General features: G+C 41.6%; 1 protein-coding gene across 10 annotated transcripts in view; it reads right to left on the bottom strand.

Annotated features, from left to right (window-relative positions):
- RAD18 (RAD18 E3 ubiquitin protein ligase) overlaps window positions 1-21,406 on the bottom strand; it is a 100,905-nt gene that overhangs the window by 6,596 nt on the left and 72,903 nt on the right. For 5 of the 10 annotated variants that reach the window (XM_088662365.1, XM_088662366.1, XM_035106574.3 and 2 more), the window contains one exon: window positions 20,713-20,775. The exons of 1 other annotated variant lie outside the window; for it this stretch is intronic. In XM_088662365.1, the coding sequence (XP_088518491.1) occupies window positions 20,713-20,775 (63 nt within the window). Of the gene's footprint in view, window positions 1-6,285; window positions 6,374-15,018; window positions 15,745-15,770; window positions 16,096-20,712; window positions 20,776-21,406 lie in introns of those variants that run through there. 4 more of the 10 variants (XM_088662363.1, XM_088662361.1, XM_088662360.1 and 1 more) reach the window with 4 other exon arrangements.

Here is a 21,406-nt window from a genome sequence, read left to right as displayed (position 1 = left end):
ACACCCCAAGTAGATTTGCCTGGGGGCAGGGATTTAATTTGCATCTTGCAAATCCCTGACATTCTTTTGTTTCAAAGGAAGAACCTGTGTACTTCAGTTCTTCACCTCAAAGAAATGCAAGCCCCTCTCTTGAGCTGGTTTAGGTATCCAAAGCTTGCCAAATTATAGCAAACTGTTATTGTCCTTTCTTAAGTGCTCCTCTGGTTCCTGGTTTATGCTTTCTGGGCTGTAGCTCAGTATAGATCAACTGCCTTGCATTGCCCTGGGACGGTTCAGTTGCAGGCATGTCCAGGTAGAGTCAGAAACTCCGGAAAGCTGCTGCCAGTCAGTGTAGACAATACTAAACAAGATTGACCAATTGACTTAGTATAAAGCAACTATAAACAAGCAGCTAAGCAGTTTACATTAAATAATAGGATGAATGGTTGACTCAGTGGATCATGTACCTGTGAGTACCATATTTGCAGTTTATCAGGTAGTAATTGACAGCATGTACACGGAACAAAACTGAAAGGCTATGTTGCTGAAGGTTGGGTCTATGAGAGCATACTTATTGCTATGGCAGCAAAGCACATTATTGGCGGGGCGGGGGAGTGACCAATATGATCCAGGGGTTGGAGCAATTCCCCTATGAGGAAATGTTACAAAACCTGGGGCATTATAACTTTTAGAAAAAAGGCAAGTAATTGGGGGTGGGAATGAGAGATTTTTATCCTTCTCATAATACTAGAACCAGGGAATATCCAATTAAGTGGATGTGAAATTCAATCTATTTCAGCATTTTAACTTTTTGTACGTTTTAAAGTGGGGGGGGGAATCAAGTTTTGTAAGAACAGAAGGCACCCCACCTATCAAGTCTTTGCTGGAGAGAAAATATGTCTGAAGATCTGCATATGACCTTCTCCACCTGCCCCCCTTATTTCTCTTCTTCCCAGGAGGGGTGAGGGGTTAAAATTAGGAGCTGGGTTTGATTTGATCACTGGCAGTTTATTAATCTTTAAATCCTACCTAAGATAAAATGAATCAGCCCTATAGATAGGTATAGATAGATCCCCAGCCAAGCTCTCCTGGGCAGCCCCATTGCCACTGCAGAGCACTCCTTCAGCTCACCAGGTCTCACCTGGTGAATGGGGATTGGGCTAGAGGGTGGTTTGGCAGGGCACATACCAAACTTTCTGTGGGATGGCCGCCCCTGGAGCCCTTTCCAGTGACTGCCACAGAGAAGCCTGTTTTTATATTTATTGGAGTATTTTAATCATAGGATCACAGAACTAGATGGTTGGAAGGGACCCCTGAGGGTCCTCTAGACCAACCCCCTCCAGTGCAGGAATCACAGCACAAGCATCTCTCCCAAAACAAGTTTGCTCTATCTTTCCTGTGAACAGCCCTTCAGATACAACAGAATCATTCACATAGTTGGATGGGAACCACCAGGATCATCTAGTCCAACCCCCTGCAATGCAGGAATATTTTGCCCAACATGGGGCTTGAAACCACAACATTAAGAGTCTCATGCTTTACTGACTGAGGTTTGTTTATGTTTCCTGTTTTATTTTCCCAAGCAGAGATAATGTGTAAGCGTGGTGTCAGCTCCCTAAAAAAAGGTCAGTTTCACCTGGGCTCCGTAGCCCCGCCCACATTCCCACTTCGTGGCCCCTCCCCTCCCGTGTCTTGGCCCCGCCCCTGAATGACCATGGCTTGCCCCCCCCCCTAGTTTTGATCCTGGGTACGCCCCTGCATGCAAGTGAATGAAAAATAGAATTCTACAGCCTGCATCTTTGCCAGTGAAAAGAATGCACAATTCTTTTATAAGGAAACCAATCTCGCTTCATTTTAAGTTATTTCAAACTTTCTTCCTTATTTTTTCTGACAATGGATGGAGACTTCTTTGCTGTAACTTCTAAAACTCTTTGTGACAACCACTGGGGAAAAGACATGACCCGCCGGATGAAGAGCAATGATTTAGAGCAGGGCAGATCATGAGACCCTCAGTCATGCTTGTTGGGGAAACGGGAGAGGGCCTTCTTGGTGGCTGCACCCAGACACCAGAATTCCCTCTCTTCAGAAGCTCCCTGCTTTTCTTCAAATTTAAAACAATGATTTTCTTTATTGCAGACTGTGGATCCAGACCACTCTGAATGTCCTTCAGCGCTTAAATATGAAGTACGCCCATAAAATTGGATCTTTGGCTGATGAAAATAAATAAAAGACTTAAGCACACTGAGCTCCAAAGAAATAAACTCACCCCAGGTATTAGCAGGTCAGGATCATCTTCCAGGTTGTGGTTTCCCTGTGCAAATTCTGTCCTACTTCAGCATCACCAAGACTAACATTGCAGGCAATATTTTGAACCCAGTTTGAATTGCATTTCAAATCCTGATTAGTCACTGAGATGGAAAATGTGCACTGACCCTGCACCCACCAGGATTCGTCATGTCACATTTGAATGGATCCTGAAATCTTTCAAGAGACAACAAACCAGGGTATAGTGGGTAATCTTCCCCCAACATATCAAAATGTATCGCAAAGGTCCTTTAGGTCTGTCTCTCAGTTCTACCTAACAAAGGAACCTATAATAACAAGAAAAAAATATGGCACTGCTACTACATCCACATATAGTCTACAGAATAGCTGGAATGCTTTTTATACACAAAAAAGGGACTTCTGTTATTGCTGCTAGCTTAGCTGTCGAAGTAAAATGTGTCATCAAAGTAAAATTATAAATTGCCTTTAGTAGAAACACAAGTTATTTGATGAACTACTTACAAAATAAGCTGTTATCTAAAAATGACTGCTGAAAGCTAAAATATTCGCACTAAAACATGTTGCATTAGCAAATAGGTGGGTTGCTTCTTTTGGTGGGGGAGAAAGAGGAAATGGAAGAGGAAAGAGAAAGAGAGAGAACCGTAGGAAAACTTTACAAGGCAAATCCGTAACAATTCAAGAAGTACACACATGCATACTTCATGTGGCTACAACTGTCCTCCAAAACGAATAATAATAATAATAATAATAATAATAATAATAATAATAATAATTTATACCCCGCCCATCTGGCTGGGTTTCCCCAGCCACTCTGGGCGGCTTCCAACAGAAAAAATGAAATAAATTAATCTATTAAACATTAAAAGCCTCCCTAAACAGGGCTGCCTTCAGATGTCTTCTAAAAATCTGGTAGCTGTTTTTCTCTTTGATATCTGATGGGAGGGCGTTCCACAGGGCGGGCGCCACTACTAAGAAGGCCCTCTGCCTGGTTCCCTGCAACTTGGCTTCTCGCAACGAGGGAACCGCCAGAAGGCCCTCAGCACTGGACCTCAGTGTCCGGGCAGAACGATGGGGGAGGAGACGCTCCTTTAGGTATACTGCACCAAGGCCGTTTAGGGCTTTAAAGGTCAGCACCAACCCTTTGAACTGTGCTCGGAAACGTACTGGGAGCCAATGTAGATCTTTCAAGACCAGTGTTATGTGGTCTCGGCGGCCGCTCCCAGTCTGCAGTCTAGCTGCCGCATTCTGGATTAGTTGTAGTTTCCGGGTCACCTTCAAAGGTAGCCCCACATAGAGCGCATTGCAGTAGTCCAGGCTAGAGATAACTAGAGCATGCACCACTCTGACAAGACAGTCCGCAGGCACGTAGGGTCTCAGCCTGCGTACCAGATGGAGCTGATAAACAGCTGCCCTGGACACAGAATTAACCTGCGCTTCCATGGACAGCTGTGAGTCCAAAATGACTCCCAGGCTGCGCACCTGGTCCTTCAGGGGCACAGTTACCCCATTCAGAACCAGGGAGTCCTCCACACCTGTCCGCCTCCTGTCCCTCACAAACAGTACTTCTGTCTTGTCAGGATTCAACTTCAATCCGTTAGCCGCCATCCATCGCCCAACCGTCTCCAGGCACTCACAGATAACAAAGGGTTATCTTTCATATAAGCAAAAGTCTGGTAGAATTTCAGCTACCAGCATTGTAGCAAAACTACCAGAAGCTTTACAATGAAATGCTTGCTTTAGCTGAGTTTTCTGAATATCTCTGAATAATTCTGTTCTAATAACCATTACATTTCAGTTTCAGTGTCTGAACATTTCCCGTTGTTTGTGAGTCACGATTTTTATTTTTGTTTCTTATTTTTACTAGCAGCAAAGAAATTACAATTCCAAGAATCAATTTTGTTGGGATTTTAATTTTACCAAGGAATGCGTCCTTGAAATAAAAACCTGGATGATTGTTAAATAAATGAAAAACACACAGCCGTCTGATGAGCATTTTTCATTTGATTCACATTTTCATTTTATTCAATTGATGATAAATTGTATGGCCTGGAAAATCTCAAAATGTTGTATGCATTTAAATTCCTTGATGTGCCCACCGCTTAAATTTACAACACAGCAAAATCAAATGATGTAAAAATAAGTCTTAACAATAGGATTTTTCAAATGTCACTAAAATAAACACAAACCCTGCACCAACTAAATTAAACCTTCCATAAATGCACCACCCTTCTATCCACTAGACAGCAGGGATAACTAACATGGTGCCCTCCAGAACTTGTTGACTACAATTCCCAACATCCCTGACCATTAGCCATGCTGGTTGGGGCTGATGGGAGTTATAGTCCAACAACATCTCTAGGGGGCACCATCTTGGCTACTCTACACGAAAGAAACAGACTATCTACATGGGAACCAGGTCCAAAGAGATCAAAGCAAGTAGGTTAGGAAAGAATAATGGATCCTGGAATATATTCATGGTAAGACTAGGGGAGGAAGCGAAGTACAAAAATTGCAGTCACAATGGACAGCTATCTTCTCATATGCCACCAACAAAGATCAGAATGAAGGCAAATCTGAAGACAAAGATGGCAAACTTAAGGAGCATTCTTTGTTGATGTTAAAACCTTGCATGGTTTACAAAAAAGGAGAAGAAAAGAAAATAAGGTGGGTGGGGACAGGGTAGCCATTTATTCCATAAGGAATTCCATGTAACTGATTTACATACTGACAAAGACGGGGCATAAAATCCAACTAATCAAAACTGTAACAACCCTCAGATTCTCACCCATTTCATCCTACCGTGTTTCTCATATTATAAGACATGTCTTATATTTATTTTTTCCTCAAAAAAACACACTATGGCTTATTTTCAAGGGATGTCTTATTTTTTTCCTCCTCCTCCTGCCGCGGCCGGCATTGCTGCTGCGCCTATCACTATGTCTTATTTTCGGGGTATGGCTTATATTCATTGAATGCTTAAAAATCCTGCTATGGCTTATTTTATGGGTATGTCTTAAAATATGAGAAACAGGGTATTAGTTGCATTATACTAACGCAGCTTTGAGTGCCCTGTGTGACATTTTCCACTATGAGACCAGGATGCTTTCTTTACTCAACAGATCACTGGCCTGACCCAGTAGGCTCTTCTCGTTTTCTTATGTCCTGTTAGTGCATTCCGGTCTTCGTCTACAAGGTATGGAGCATCCCTGTATTTTCCCTCAAGCTAACTAACTGTTCAACATTAGAATCACTAAGTTCAAATCCCCCCCCTCTTTTGCAATGATGTGTGGAGAACTAAGACTGATGTTGGCTTTTCCGATATAGCTTTTGGAAGCCATTTTGCATGCAGGATCTAATCTAGATTACCTGCGACTTCTACCTACTGGATAGCTTGTATCTATTGAAGGATCTGGAAAAAATCAAGAGGGTTTTCCCACTTGGAACCAGCTTACTACTACCTGCTTCTCTATGTTTCTTTGCTCTGCGCCTAGAACTGCCTGGGTGCAATGGCAGCCATCTATTTAACACACACCAGTTTGAAAACGTTTGTAACAAGCACTTTTTGTGGAGCCTCCTGGGCATAACACCTTGCTCCTGACAGTGAAGAGTGAAGCATTTGCCTAAAGATTTGTGAAATGTTCTGCTTTCTTATTCTTTTTACAAATTTTAGAACTATTTTCTTCCTTTATGTCTCGATGCCAAAGGGACCCAGATTTCCTTTAAAATAAACTCAATATTACTTTTTAATTGCATATTCTGCCTTGGGGGTATTTCGAGCAATTGCGCACTGACGCCATCCAGATATTATTCATATATCCAGTCTGGTATAGTCTGCTAGACTGATATATAGAGAATATTAGGGGTTTTATTATATATATATTTTTTACACAAGAGGGTTTTGGGAGGCTTTCCTGCAGCCTCTGGGATTTTCATTTTTAAGAAATTAGGTGGAAGGACAAGAAGGGTCAGGGAGAAAATCCTTCTCTGGCCAATGGGCGGCAGCCAGGCTAATATTCTTACCATTGATGTCCTTCCTGAGAGGAAGCCATCCATTAGTCCTTAGGCTCCTGATGATGGAAGAGGCCAGGATGTCATGGATCCTTCAAAACTGTGGTTTCAGATAACAGACATTTCATCTCTTAGCGCAGCCACAGGAATAAAGCATCAGTTTTCTGTTCTGTGTGTGCCCCTCTAGCGGAACAGAATTTTTGCATCTGCTTACATTTGATGGCAATCAAGTTCTGAAACTGGATTAAATTAGTAGTTTAATCCAGTAACAAAGAAGTGCTCCAAACTAGTGTTGAGCTGCCTATGGGAGCAGACAGGGGAAGCAAAGCATGTCAATCATGAATGCAGTTACCTTTTGCTAACTTAAAAAAAAAGAAGAGATGGGGGCCCTAAGGCAGCTGAGCAAGAAGAAAAGTGGCAGAGAATAGAAGCCACAGCCAATGCATGAAATTGAAGCAATGAAAGGAAGGGGCAGTGCATGTGTTGTCCTCTAGATTTTGTTAGGCTACATCTCCTCTCATCCTTGGGGGGTCCAACAACATCAGGAGGGAAGTATGTGGGTTGCCACAGCTGTAAGGGGGCAAAATGCCAGTCCATGTGACAAAATCGTGCAACCATTTCCCCATCTTCAAATTTCTTATCATTGTGATAGACATATGAAGCTGGCTATTAAAGAGAGATGCAGGGCTACCTCCTGGATTTATTCAAGGCTAACAGCTGGAATCCAAACTGGAATCACAGTTTGATAGTGTACTGCAGGCCTTCGAAGAAATACACTCTTTTGCAATTCTTAGACTCTTCTTTAATGCTTAAACTAGAAACTGCTCTCCTCAAAACTTCCTCTATTTTTGGCCTGCATTCATGCTCATTCCAAGGGTCTGGAGCCAAGCAAGCAAGACATTTGCCTACTGTGTTCAATTTCCTGGCATCTTTTGTGCTTGTCAAACTACCAACCCACTCCAGCATTTTGCTTGTGTAAGTCGCAACAGCAGCCAAAAAATTGGATCTAAGATTATTTCTCTTCCCCCACCCCCACCAAGGGAGATCATGTCTGACATCAAATCAATAAAGCTAAAAATAATTTTTGACACATAGCATGGATAGATGGTAAAGGTAACTAATTCTGTATCTGAATGTGATGTTTGGAGAAAAGTGGGACGATTGATTTTTTTACTCCAATTTTTTTAAAAACTAACTTGATCGAACATTATTTCAATGGCACAGTTTCATTTGCTTTTTCCAAGAAAGCATCCACTGAGCATTCTTCATGGCAAGGAAGAAAATTATGTGGAGATTACTTTAGCATATTAAGAAGCCAGAAATATTATTTTTTTAAAAAAAAACTGGCTTTACATAAACATCACTGAGCAAAGACGTATGCTTTCCAAATGCACAAAACAACATAACAAATATTTAAAACCCTACCCATCACCAGCCTGTGGGACTGACAATTTAGAATTACATATTCTTACAAATGTGTAAGAATTACACATTAAAAGAACCTTTTAATGAGGGTGAAAGAGGAGAGCGCAAAATATGGTCTGAAGCTCAACATCAAAAAAACCAAGATCATGGCCACTGGTCCCATCACCTCCTGGCAAATAGAAGGGGAAGAAATGGAGGCAGTGAGAGATTTTACTTTCTTGGGCTCCTTGATCACTGCAGATGGTGACAGCAGTCACGAAATTAAAAGACGCCTGCTTCTTGGGAGAAAAGCAATGACAAACCTAGACAGCATCTTAAAAAGCAGAGACATCACCTTGCCGACAAAGGTCCGTATAGTTAAAGCTATGGTTTTCCCAGTAGTGACGTATGGAAGTGAGAGCTGGACCATAAAGAAGGCTGATCGCCGAAGAATTGATGCTTTTGAATTATGGTGCTGGAGGAGACTCTTGAGAGTCCCATGGACTGCAAGAAGATCAAACCTATCCATTCTGAAGGAAATCAGCCCTGTGTGCTCACTGGAAGGACATATCGTGAAGCTGAGGCTCCAATACTTTGGCCACCTCATGAGAAGAGAAGACTCCCTGGAAAAGACCCTGATGTTGGGAAAGATTGAGGGCACAAGGAGAAGGGGACGACAGAGGACGAGATGGTTGGACAGTGTTCTCGAAGCTACGAACATGAGTTTGACCAAACTGCGGGAGGCAGTGCAAGACAGGAGTGCCTGGCGTGCTCTGGTCCATGGGGTCACGAAGAGTCGGACACGACAACACAAATGTGTAAATTTAAATTCTTTTGTTTTGTTTCAATCTTTTAGATTTCATTATCTGGTTTCTTATCTGGTTCCTCAGCTGAAAACCTAAGAATCTGAGTAGCCCAGCTAAAGAGAAACATGACTGTCCAAAGATTGTGGCACACAGCACCAAATCTCTCTGCTGCCCCTTTAACTAGGTAAAAAGTTGGGCAGACCAGAAGTGGAAAAGAGGCAAGACATGGGAGGGGAAGACTGAAGGCGAGGCTGTCACAACTCCAGCAGGTTCTTGGCAAAGAGAGTAGGAGTCTCAAGCCCGGGAGCACAGAAGGCACAAACAGGAAGAAAAGATCAGGTGGGTGCCTTTAGTGCAAAAGAGGTGGTCTGAAGTAAAGGAAAGGTAAAGGGAGTAAGCCCCATTAAACACAGTGGGATTTACTTCTGACTTAACACACATGGGATTACAGTGCAGGCATCTTACATATTCTTGTAGAATGACTTAAATTGCTGCTGAAAGAAGTAATTATTTCCTTGGAGGATTAACATTTGTTAATATGGTCTTGGATGCAAAACCCTCATTTGCGTTCTCTCTTGAAACCACCCTACTATCCCTTAATATCCTTGAATAAGGGTGCTGCATTCTGCGTCATACTAGAGCAGATTGGATCAAAATGATTATTCTACAAAAGAACATTTCTGCCACACAATGGGAAAAGCAAAAGCAATTTAAGTTTTACGCATGCTTTCTGTCTAATTTGGTGTTGAGCAGACTACCTCCCAAGTGATGTTACACTTAGAAATGCTATTAGCTACCATCTTCCAAACTGAATCTAACTTTCTTTCATCGCTCTCTCTGATAAAAAATGCATTGTGGCATTTCTTACCATGCCACCTACAAGAAGGCATGTTGTAGATGTCATAAAGTGGTGTTGGCTCCAGGTTAGTCTAGTCCTCAATGCCATTATCCTCAGCTTCTGCAGTTTCCCCTTCCTCATCATTGCCACTACCTCCTTCCTTGCACAGCCAGCCAGGGAGCAAGCAGCTAGTGGCAGCTTCCACGCCTCCTTCTTACCACCACTCTTGTCTAGGCCAAAGCAAGAGACATGTGAATAATCAAGCAGGTTGCAAAAAAATATATCGGTGCAGCAGGCCCAAGGGTCTCTAGTCAGTGAACACCATGCTGAATTATAGGCCCTTGGCAGACATCCAACTTTGCAGATTCTTAATGCTGTCCTGCAGAGGACTTGCTGACTGAGTCACCAATTATATTTATTTGCAGATTTGTAAACTGCTTCACAACCTAACCAACATACAATAAGATAACTTGCAAAGATTACAGGCTCTGTAAACTAAGAGCAATTTTTTAAAATCTACAACTGCACAATTAATATTCCATCTAACAACTGGGTCATTCCTCAGGGAAAGCCTTTGACAGCTGCCTAAATATCAAGATCTTATGGATCGGTCTATTTTGGTTGGTAACTGATTCAGCTGAGAACAGATTCCAGAGGGCTGGGGATGCAATACTAAAAGCCTGGTTTCTAATATATACTAAGCACACCTTTGGGGCATTAATGAAAGTCAGTTTTGATTGCTTGCTGTCTCAGAGCAGGAAGATAGACTGGCTGATCAGGAATGATCCCCTCTGTACCTGTTGCTATGTATGTTTTAACTTCCCTGTTGCTAAACTACTATGTTTTAATCTCAGCACTATGTCTGTGGCAGCGCCCCTCATTGATCCCTCCTCCTCACTGCTAAAACTGCATGTTCCACAAAATTATTCTCCCCTAACAACAAAATAATGTATTGCACCTTAAAAATATAGCTACATGTATAAGAATGTGTTTCTTATTGTAACTGGAGGAGAGACTTTTAACTAGTTGAGTGCTGCAGAACCACCTCATCTATTTTCTTTGTCCAGAATGAGGGAGTTTGTATATGCAGACTATAGAGGGAGCTAACACGAACACTGCTCAAATTGAAAGCCCCCTCCCCCTTGATGGCGAGACATGATAGGAGAGACATGCTTTTCTTTTCTGATTTTCAAGATCGGAACTCTTTCACCGCATTGCCCCTTGCTCTTTCCTTACCCATTTCACACAGTACACAACTAGGAGGCTGCAAATTATCAACCATTATCAGGGCACAAGGACCTGGCAATGTGAACCAGCCCTGATCGACACAGTGATGACTAACAACACATTCATCTCACAGTTGTGCCTGTACTGACAACACTCTCAAATATTCTGCTTTATGCATTAACAACTAAGCTCCCCAAACTGCCTTGGCAAAAGATGGGCAGCCCATGAATCTTCCATTCAGCTTCCACAAGTATACATCATCTGGAGAGGCAACCGGAAGAAAAGACAAGACACAGCATAATCCGGATACAAAGCATTCTGTGGGAAAAATCTATGCCTGCAGAGATTTTGAGGCTTCTCCTTTTGAAAGAAGCAATGGCCAGGCTTCTCCTTTTGAAAGAAGCAATGGCCAGGCTTCTCCCAAGGACCCCTTCACATCTTCCATCAACCCTGACCATTGTCCATGTTGACTGGGGCTCAGTTCAACAGCACCTGGAGGGCACCAGGTTGGGGAAGATTCAGTTCAACAGCCTGTTTCCAAAAGCGACTAGCCAAATGGGTCTGGGAAGTTCACAAGAAGGGCCTGAAGGACACCGGCCCCTCCTGCTTTCTGCCACAATCCCACAACAACTGGCATTCAGGAGAATGCTACTTCTGAAATCCGGAGGTCCCAGCTAGCAATCATGGCTGATGGTGATCAGTAGGCTTTCCTTCCATACAGTTGCCTAATCTTTTAAATCCACCTAACCCTGTGACCATAGCCAACTCTTAAAACAAAGCCCTCCTAAAGCAGGCCGCCTTTTGTAGTTCAGCAACCTGCGTCAAGAGGATTTATTGTAGTCTGCACAGAAACCTGCTGTTAGGATCTCCTACACTCGAGTAGGACCCTGGCAGAGACACATGCCCGACTGGCATGTTCCCTCCCTCCTGGCCGATCGTTCAGGAGCTTCAAAAGCTTTCTTCAGCCCAAACATCACAGAAACTGATGCCAAGAAACATCAGCACACTTACAGATCCGCAGAATTTGCACAGTTGCATAACAGAGCTCAGCAACTCAGCATTTTGGCTAATCTACTTTTATTTACATATAAACACACATGGAGCACTGCAACATGGCTTCCTCTCTCTCTAGCATCAGGCAGCAAAACAAAGATAATGAACAAAGGACAATAGTCCCACTTAACACAGCAACACAAACATCCTGTCTTCGTCACTTCCCACTCTGTGGAGTCAAAACATACACAGTCATGTGATAGACAACAATCCCATGACTGCACAAATGGGCAATGAATCTCCAACACCTGCTCCTATTTCTGCAGCCACAGCTCCCTGTTCCTCACGGCAGAAGCGGGCCAATTTTTGCAATCAATCATTTTCACAAGAGAATGCTGTGACTGCAGCATCAGTGTGCCCAGATGCTCACCATGTATTCCCACATGGTGGGTTGCTGTTGTTGCTTTTAAAAGCACAAGCAAGTATTGAAATCCACAAGGACTATCTTTGTTGTACACCGACTGCTATCAGAGGGGAACATCATTCCTTGCTTTTGACTGACAAACCTGCATCTATTATGACATCTTCCGAAATTGACACAACAGGTTTCCACTTAAAATAAGAAAAGGGAAACAAGCGGATGTCTCCAATGTTAGTTCTACTTTGAGAGACCCATTGAAGTTAATGGGCATAGCTAATTCAGGTGCATTGATTTCAGTGGGTCTATTCTGATTAGATCCAGCATGTGAATACAGCCAATGATGATCGCTTTGCAAAAGCTGCCATAATGCTTAGAGCAAAGTCAGTGTAACACTGCTCATGTGTCCAGTCAATGCTGGATCAGATAAATGGGCACTTAGTCAAAGATCCCCCCCCCCAACTGTATCCAATCAAATGGGAGCTCCTACGCAGACTGTAAAGTTGATGGTGATCCCTTTAGCCCCCAGCAGCTGGTATTCAGAGATCTACACCTCCATATACAAAGTTCTATTTAATTTGACATTCTTCTTCTTCTTCTTCTTCTTACAAAGCCATTGAGACAACTATCTAGAACTCAAATTCTACTGTAATGTACCCTAATTATGTAGAACTTAAATAGCCACACATTCTTCCCATTACTTACCTATGTCTTAATTTCTCCCTTTTTTGTCTACTCCAGTATGGTAGTTTGATATACTATTAAACGATAATTCTATAGAAAAGAGAATTCCAACACCGGTTCACTGTTGGACCTCTGCAAATTGATCTGGATAGGTCACTACAGAAATCATTCCAACAGCAAAGAACTGAATCCTTGGAAAAACAGGGTCACTCTGTTACTACATTATTCGAGCTGGATAGAATTTAAAAAGTGCCCCGGAGGTCATGCGCTGCAAAGTCATATGCTCCCACGTTTGCTACATAGGTCATTTGGCTTCGCTGAGAAGTTGGGAGATTAGCTGAAGAGTTGGTTTTTATTTGAGAAGCCCAGCCTGGGATTAAATATGTTAAGGCAATTTTTCTGCAACAATGAATTAACTGTCCTGATCAGAGAGCTCAATTTTCTTTGAAAAGCAGCCAGATTAATGTACAAGAAATTGGAGTCTGTCCAGTCCATGCCTAAAGAAATTAAGCAACGTCTCTTCATGTGTGTTTTGCTTTAAGAAAGACATTTTAATTTATTGCAGCTATGTTAATTGTTACAATTAAAGGCATAACGTGTTTAGATATGCATCATCAGGATGTCTAAGCAATGTTTCTTATATAGCGCATCTTCCCTCTTGGCAGCAAGCTTCGCCCCTCTGGAAAGGTGAGAGCACAGTGAGGGATGGACCTTAGCGCCTCATCTGAAATCAACATGGACGGCAAATACTACCGACAGATATAGCTTGCACTGTAACTATGCAGCACTTTCTGCCACAAGTAACATGAAAATGAATTAATGAAGAGCAAGAATACTGCAGTCTTCTCCTGATAAACCCACTAAACTATGTATGATGGGGACAAACATAATGACATTCCCAATCCAAAAAGCTTCATGCCATATAGATCTGGGCTCAGGGCCTTTGGAATTCATATCCAATGCAAAATTAGGTTCCCAGCACAAAACACAAAAATCTCTCCTAAAACTATTTACTCTCCCCTTCTTAGAAAAAGAACAAACCAGAAGGGTGGCCCCTTGCTATCCAGAAATGAGCATGCTTAGGAGTCAGTTCTTGTTGCAGAACATTTGGACATGGAGAACATGGGACATACAACTTGTCCACATGACATACTGTACCTAACCCTGAAACAACATCAATTTCAATGCTTTTCTCCTGTAAATTTGGGATTACCTGATACAAGGACAATCATATAAGTTGGGGAAAATCAAGCTCAAACTACTCTTATTTGGAGTCGCAGACAATTTGTTTCAGTGTCTTTGGGTGGGTGGACACACCACTTTCAATTTTTTTCCTGCCATGCACTATTTCTGGTGCACTTCTGTATAGGGGAATATTTTTATTATTTTTATTCTTTTGATACTTGCTTTCATTTATTTTCCAGCGTGCTAGTAGGGATGCACCAGGAGCTTAGATGCTTGCGCCCACACACACATATTTCTTTTGCTCTCTCTGATTTGCACAAAATTACAAAACCACACAAGCAAATTTACACTCCTTGGGCAGGGGAACTTTAAACCAAAAAAACAAGGTGAACATGCAGCTCTTTGTGCGCATGCCCTGTTGGTACTTAATTGGTCTAAGTCTAAGAGAACCAACACGTTAGAAGGCAGGGACAAAGATAAAAGGGAATATTTACTGGTATGAACAGGAATTTCCAAAGTTGTTCTGCATAGACAAATTCAAATACATGCAGGTATGAACTAGTCTAGTTTTAATCCGAATGGGGGAAAAACATGAATTAACAACTATATAAGGCTCAAATGTGGACAAGCCCATAGTTTCCTCTGCGTTCCGAGTTCAGTAGTAAATCAAAATAATCCCATGAACCTTGGCAACAAATTGTAGCCAGTGAGCATGGGATATGCACATTTTTCTGTTTCCTGTTTCAGTTTGGGATAAAGAGGAACTTCCCTTCTGGCTATGCTTAGAAGCAAAATTTCCAGTTAAGGAGAAATCAGCACAGCTAACTTCCACATTTTGCAAACCCATTCCCCAGTTGTTACTAAAGGCTTTTTTTCTCCCCTTGGAAATGCAGGGGGTGAGCTGGTAGGCGAGAGGAGTATTCCAACTATTTTTATTAGCTTTCCTTAATAATACTAACCTCTCCAGGAAAAAAAAGGGGGGACCACTATTTCCCCCCTAGTGCTCTCTTGGAAAACTGCAAAACCTAAAATGAATGTTTTCAAGGTTAGCTATGCGGTGTTTGCTCATCACTACACCAAAGATCAGAGGATACAGCGTTTATGCCACTTAAGGTTAAGAGTAGCTTATCAAACTCAGGAGTAAATGAAATGAAAAAAGAATAATTTAACAACTCTGCAACGTAATTACTTGATCAGTTATTTTAATTGACATACCCTGACAGCACTTAAAATTTGCTCGTTTAGCAATCACCTTCTGAACCAGAGTCACTAAAATCTATTAGGCTTCAAGTGCACTGATTCCAGACTATACAGTATTAAATTGTGCTGATGACCCTTTATTGTAAGTTACAAGAGTTTTAAAAGGAACCTAAGCGGAAAGGGAAAGGTATGATACCCATTACACAATCTACTTAACAAGCCAAGTTGGAAACGTGTTTGCATACAAGAGAGGAACCACTTTGTGGTTTGTTTTTAATATATAAAGAATGCTTCTCTTTAATACATTTGGAAAAGTTTGGAGAAACTGAAAGGGCTATCACACAGTTATGATGGATACAACTGCCCATCAAATAAAATAAAAAATTGCAAATCTCATCTTCTGGGCAGCAATCCAGATTCGATGTTCAAATCAAATAAAGTGGAATAGTAATAAAAGTCATTATACTTTTGAGTATTAATCAAAGGGTATTTTTCACAGAGGCATGCCACATAAATATGGGCCACGATCCAAAGTGCTACTTAGTGTATACCTAAGGCACTTCTATGCACACACAAAGAGGCAGTTGATTCTTCCATTTGGCTGCAGCTTTTTGCACCACTGAATGCCACTCTGTGCCACATTGAGGAACAGCTTTTGGGGGACAAAAGGACTGCAGTGGAGATGTGAGATAGGATCTACAATGTCTTCTGAATTCCTGCCAAATACCAAAAAAATAAAATAAAATGGCTGTCTTTTCTGATCACAAAAGCTGTTTTCATTATTAAAGCATTACTGCAAATAAACAGCATCGGAGACGATGACGATAACAACAACAACAACCACCCAGGATGAAAAGACACCCAGTTGCAGGTACATGGAAATAAATGATACTGAAATAAAATATGACAATATCCACTTCTTTATTAGTTTGTCCATGGTAAGATAGTAACAGCGCCTAATGGTTGCCCTGTAGTTATACTCAATCCAGATAAACAAAAAACAATTTGCCAACCACCAAATTCCATGCACCATAACCACAAGCTTCAGATATAGCACTGGAAGACCGCTGGAAGTAAAAAACAGTTAATGGCATGTAACTATTTTTGTTACAACAAAAACAAGGAAACGTCTTGCAGCACTTTATGGAGAACTGAATTTCTTTATTATGGCATCAGCTTTTGTGAAATTTCACCAGCTCTATCATCATTTTTGTTAATTTATTATTGCATTTAAATCCCTCCCTTTCTCTCAAAGGAGCCCAGGGCAGCAAACCACAAGGAACATAGCTATAAAAAACATCTTATTAAACATCTTAAAAACATATTTGAAAATCTTAAAGCCATTTTAAAAAATAATTCCAGTTTGGATGCAAACTGGGAATTGGTTCAACTAATAGGCTTTTTGGAAGAGAAAGCTCGTTAGTGGGGTCAACAGAAACAGCACCTGTCTAATTGTCAAGAGGAGGCAATTACCAAAAGCGGGTGCCACGACACTAAAACCCTAATGCCTACATTGTTCAGAATCGACTGCCTGGCAAGATGGCATCATTCAAGAGTATTCACAATTCTTGTGCCACAACTCTCTCCACCACCTTCCCAGAAAAATGGTATTTGTGGCTGAGCAACAACATCCCCATCCCCCCCCAAAATAATAGAATATACCATTGTTCTGAGGATACAGTTCAGGGATGTCTCCAGCTCTTCCCTACCCCAAAGATCCAGAGGGGTGCTGAGAGCCCTGCCAAACCTGGCATTGGCATTGCCTGCTTTATTCATGCAGCTGAATGTGGTCGTAGTCTCAAAGCAGTTGAATGGCCCAGGTCTAAGTCACCACATGGCATAGAACCATACATAGAATTGTAGAGTTGGAAGGGACCGTAAGGGTAACCTAGTCCAACCTCCTGCAATGCAGGAATCTTTTGCCCAACGTGGGGTTCAAACCCACAACCCTGAGGTTGAGAATCTCAGGCTCTACTGACTGAGCTATTCAGGGGTGGTGGGCAAATGCTGATGCTAATCACCAGCAATCCCTTTTATTTTCAATATTCAGGCAACAGCACTCAGTTCAGTGCTGAGAAGGGAAGCACCAGGCAAAGCTGCAGTCACCACCTTTGTTTTTCCAGTGTTTGAACCCCACTGCGTTAGGATTCATTGGCATTCTGAGTAAATGAAACCACTGTGTCACCCAGTATCCTGATTTTCTCTACTCCAGGATGCCTGGGTAAGGTTATTTTGGGTTGCCACTGGGAGAAGGTCCGGCGGGGTGGGGGGAGGTAGCTTGCCCAAGTTGCCCTCAAACCTGATGCTGGAACAGGAGCCTGAATAGTACTTTTGCACCAGTTGATGAAAAATTCTCATGCAAGTCCTTCACTTCCTTTGGCTGCTGCTTTAAATCTTTTGCAGCGAAAGGCTTATGAAGATTAGAAAAGCAGAGCGGGCTGAATTATATTGCTGTTTTTATACCTGAAACACCTGCTCCTAGAATACACAGAAAGCAGCCCTTTGAAAAAGAGCTCACGTTTCATTCATTATCTTTGGGAAGGAGGGAGAAACCTCTCCACTTACACTTGTGAAAGATTAGGAGGCAGCTAGTCCCTCCATCCGCTACAGAAGAAGCTGTGATTTCTGTAACCAATGGTGTTTTAAATTTGATTAACAATTAGAAAGGTGGGGGTTTTGGGGGGGGTATGCTATTGGAATGCTGCTTGGGTTCATGCTTGAGGGCATCGTGAGCAAGTTTGCAGACGACACCAAATTGGGAGGGGTGGCTAATACCCCAGAGGACAGGATCACACTTCAAAATGACCTTAACAGATTAGACAACTGGGCCAAAGCAAACAAGATGAATTTTAACAAGGAGAAATGTAAAGTACTACACTTGGGCAAAAAAAATGAAAGGCACAAATACAGGATGAGAGACACCTGGCTTGAGAGCAGTACATGTGAAAAGGATCTAGGAGTCTTGGTAGACCACAAACTTGACATGAGTCAGCAGTGTGATGCAGCAGCTAAAAAAGCCAATGCAATTCTGGGCTGCATCAATAGGAGTATAACATCTAGATCTAGGGAAGTAATAGTACCACTGTATTCTGCTCTGGTCAGACCTCACCTGGAGTACTGTGTCCAGTTCTGGGCACCACAGTTCAAGAAGGATACTGACAAACTGGAATGTGTCCAGAAGAGGGCAACCAAAATGGTCACAGGCCTGGAAACGATGCCTTATGAGGAACGGCTTAGGGAGCTGGGTATGTTTAGCCTGGAGAAGAGAAGGGTAAGGGGTGATATGATAGCCATGTTCAAATATATAAAAGGATGTTCATATAGAGGAGGGAGAAAGATTGTTTTCTGCTGCTCCAGAGAAGCGGACACGGAGCAATGGATTCAAACTACAAGAAAGAAGATTCCACCGAAACATTAGGAAGAACTTCCTGACAGTAAGAGCTGTTCGGCAGTGGAATTTGCTACCAATGAGTGTGGTGGAGTCTCCTTCTTTGGAGGTCTTTAAGCAGAGGCTTGACAGGCATATGTCAAGAATGCTTTGATGGTGTTTCCTGCTTGGCAGGGGGTTGGACTGGATGGCCCTTGTGGTCTCTTCCAACTCTATGATTCTATATAAGGTTTCACTGTCCATTTGCTTTCCCCAGAAAAGAACTGAAAAAGATAAAATGAACTAAAACTCAAAGAATTAACATATAATGTAGGAAAATAAAGAAACAGCAAAGAAGAGAAGGCCCAGCACCCCAGCTTCTTTCCTTCACCTTATCAACTGTAAAGAGACAAAATCTAGTCAAATTCTCTCACACAAACAAACAAACAAACAAACAGGAAGGGAGGGAGGGGGAGTCTGCATCATCAGTTCATACATTCATATGAAGTAGTCTTTATTGACTACTTAACAATCCAACAATTTTTTTTTCTGCATCAGTTACTGATCTGTAAGCCTTGTGTCTGGATTTACCCCTCAGCAAAAGCTTTTCTTTTGACACATCTCGTAATGTAACAAACATTTTCAATTAAACTCAGCTGGAAAAGTCACAGCTTTATGGAACTGCCTAAACTCCTGAAACCGATGCTATTATTTCCAGTTTTTTTAAAAAACAACAACACTTGAATGGCCACAAATAGGCATAAGTAATCACAGTGGAATATGGTGCTTCAGAACAAAGAAATGCCATTAAAATATTTTACTGTTTAGTTTATTTCCATCCTGTTTCAAATTGTGTTTGCTGCTGCTGCCCCTAACGCTTGACCTGGAAGCTGCAGCACGATTGCTGACAGGAATGAGGCCTTATTAGCATATACAGGTGAAACTTGGAAAATTAGAATATCGTCGAAAAGTGCATTTAGTTCAGTAAAGCAAATTATTATTATTATTATTATTATTATTATTATTATTATTACTATTATTATTACTACAAATGCTTTCTTTTGGGAATTCCACAGTAATAAAACAAATAGTTACAATAATACAAAAATAAACACCGCTATTGCATTTCATTAATTACATTCCATTTATAATTGACCCACCTAATGACAAATAATTACAATTACAACAAATAAAGGCTTGACATTTCTTGCTTTGCATGTCATCTCATATATTGGTTTCACCTTTTAAGTTGCATTACTGAAATAAACACACTTTTCAAATATATTCTAATTTCCCGAGTTTCACCTGTAACACCTGTGGTCAGAGATCTGCACTGGCTGCTGATTTGCAAGTTCAAGGTGTTACTATTACGTAGTATATAAATCCCTTAATAACTTGGAAGCAGTTTACCTATGAGATCTCCTTACCCTACATGTGCCCACTCGACTGCTTCAATCGGTGGAATTGGCATAACTACAGGTATCCCATAATACCCATTCCATACTCAACCATTTAGTGTGGGGGCGCCTACACTTTGGAACTGCCTGTCTAGTGTGATCAATCAGGTACCTTCAGTGTACTTTTTTTTTGGTGCCTGATAAAAACAAGCCTACCCAGACGCTTAGGATGTTGAGATAATTTAATTCTGTTTTAGTATTTTAACTTCTGTATGTTTAAAAGTAGGGTTGTGGTTTCTTCTCTCTTGATTTTACTGTGTTTTTATCTTTTGTAAACTGCTTTGAGGTGTTGTTGTTTTTTAACAATCAAGCCGTGTATAATTTTTATGAAATAAATAAATAAATCAGATATTGCTTCAGAGGAAGAATTTGACAGGAAATCGCGGTGGGGAGAGACACAAATAGGATGGAACCGAGACAAGTCATGGTAGAAGATATTCAACAAAAGGTGGCTCTCCCACTCACACCCCTTGCATGGCACACCCCTGAAAAGTCAATCCTAAGAGTTGGGAGACCATCTTGAATGGGATGACAGGACCTCTCAAAGGTGGTGTTTCTGCTCTATTTTTGTGGTATACCTTTCCCCATGCAGTTCTCCATGCTTCAGTCCACCCTATTCAGGAAGTCTCCCCCATCCTTCGGGGGGACCTTGGAGGGGCCCTGGGGGAGGGCAGCCAAGGGGGGGAGGGCACATGGCAGGACAGACACCTTCCACAGATTTTTTTTTTCTGGATCAAATGCCAAAATATTTGGCTCATTTTCAAATCCACTGGTCAGGTTTCCAGTTAGCTGAGTAAAGAAGAAAAGAATTGGTGACAACTTTTAAGACACAGAAAACAATTATTTTACACCACACTTACTTCTCTGATGAATCAGAACATCTCCCAGCAATCTCCAAATCCCTTACGATGTCTGAACTTGAGCTGAAAAGTAAAACAAAATTTAACCTTAACGAGCAGCGTAGTACTTTTCAGATATTCCAATCGAGTAGGCAAAGAAGCCATGATACAAACAGAAAGAAAGATGAAAATAACGATTAGATCAGAATGTAGATCCAGTATCAACAAAATGATCAAAAACAGAGCTACAGTCCTAGGGCACTTTCACTTTCTTCCAGATTTGCAAATCTACTTGTACTCTGCATACAAGCCATTGAGTTACAGAGTGCTGGACAAGGACTGGGAAGAACAGAGTACAAATCCAAGTTCAGCCATGAAACTCACTTGGGCCAACAACTATTTTCAAGAATAATCTACAGTACAGAATTGGTTTGGGGATAACATGGAGCATGTGTTGCAAGGAGAGATGAAAACTATGTGTTCTGCTTTGAGTTCCTTGGCGAAAGTGCAGGGCATGAATAAATTCCACCTCCACCCTTCCTTTCCCATTAGTCACCCAAATGTATTGGGGAGTGGGATCTCTGATATCTTCTAATAAACTAGGAAATTTTGGGGTTCATATATTCACAGCTGCCAATGCAGATGTGTTCAGATGGCGATTGTTCAGCAACTGAACAATCCACGATGGAGTGAATATTCCAAAAGATGCATTCTC

The sequence above is a fragment of the Zootoca vivipara genome, chromosome 2 (genome assembly GCF_965207765.1).
Source record: "Zootoca vivipara chromosome 2, rZooViv2.hap1.1, whole genome shotgun sequence".
NCBI classification, from domain to species: domain Eukaryota; kingdom Metazoa; phylum Chordata; class Lepidosauria; order Squamata; family Lacertidae; genus Zootoca; species Zootoca vivipara.
This window is presented reverse-complemented; position numbering and strand designations above follow the sequence as displayed.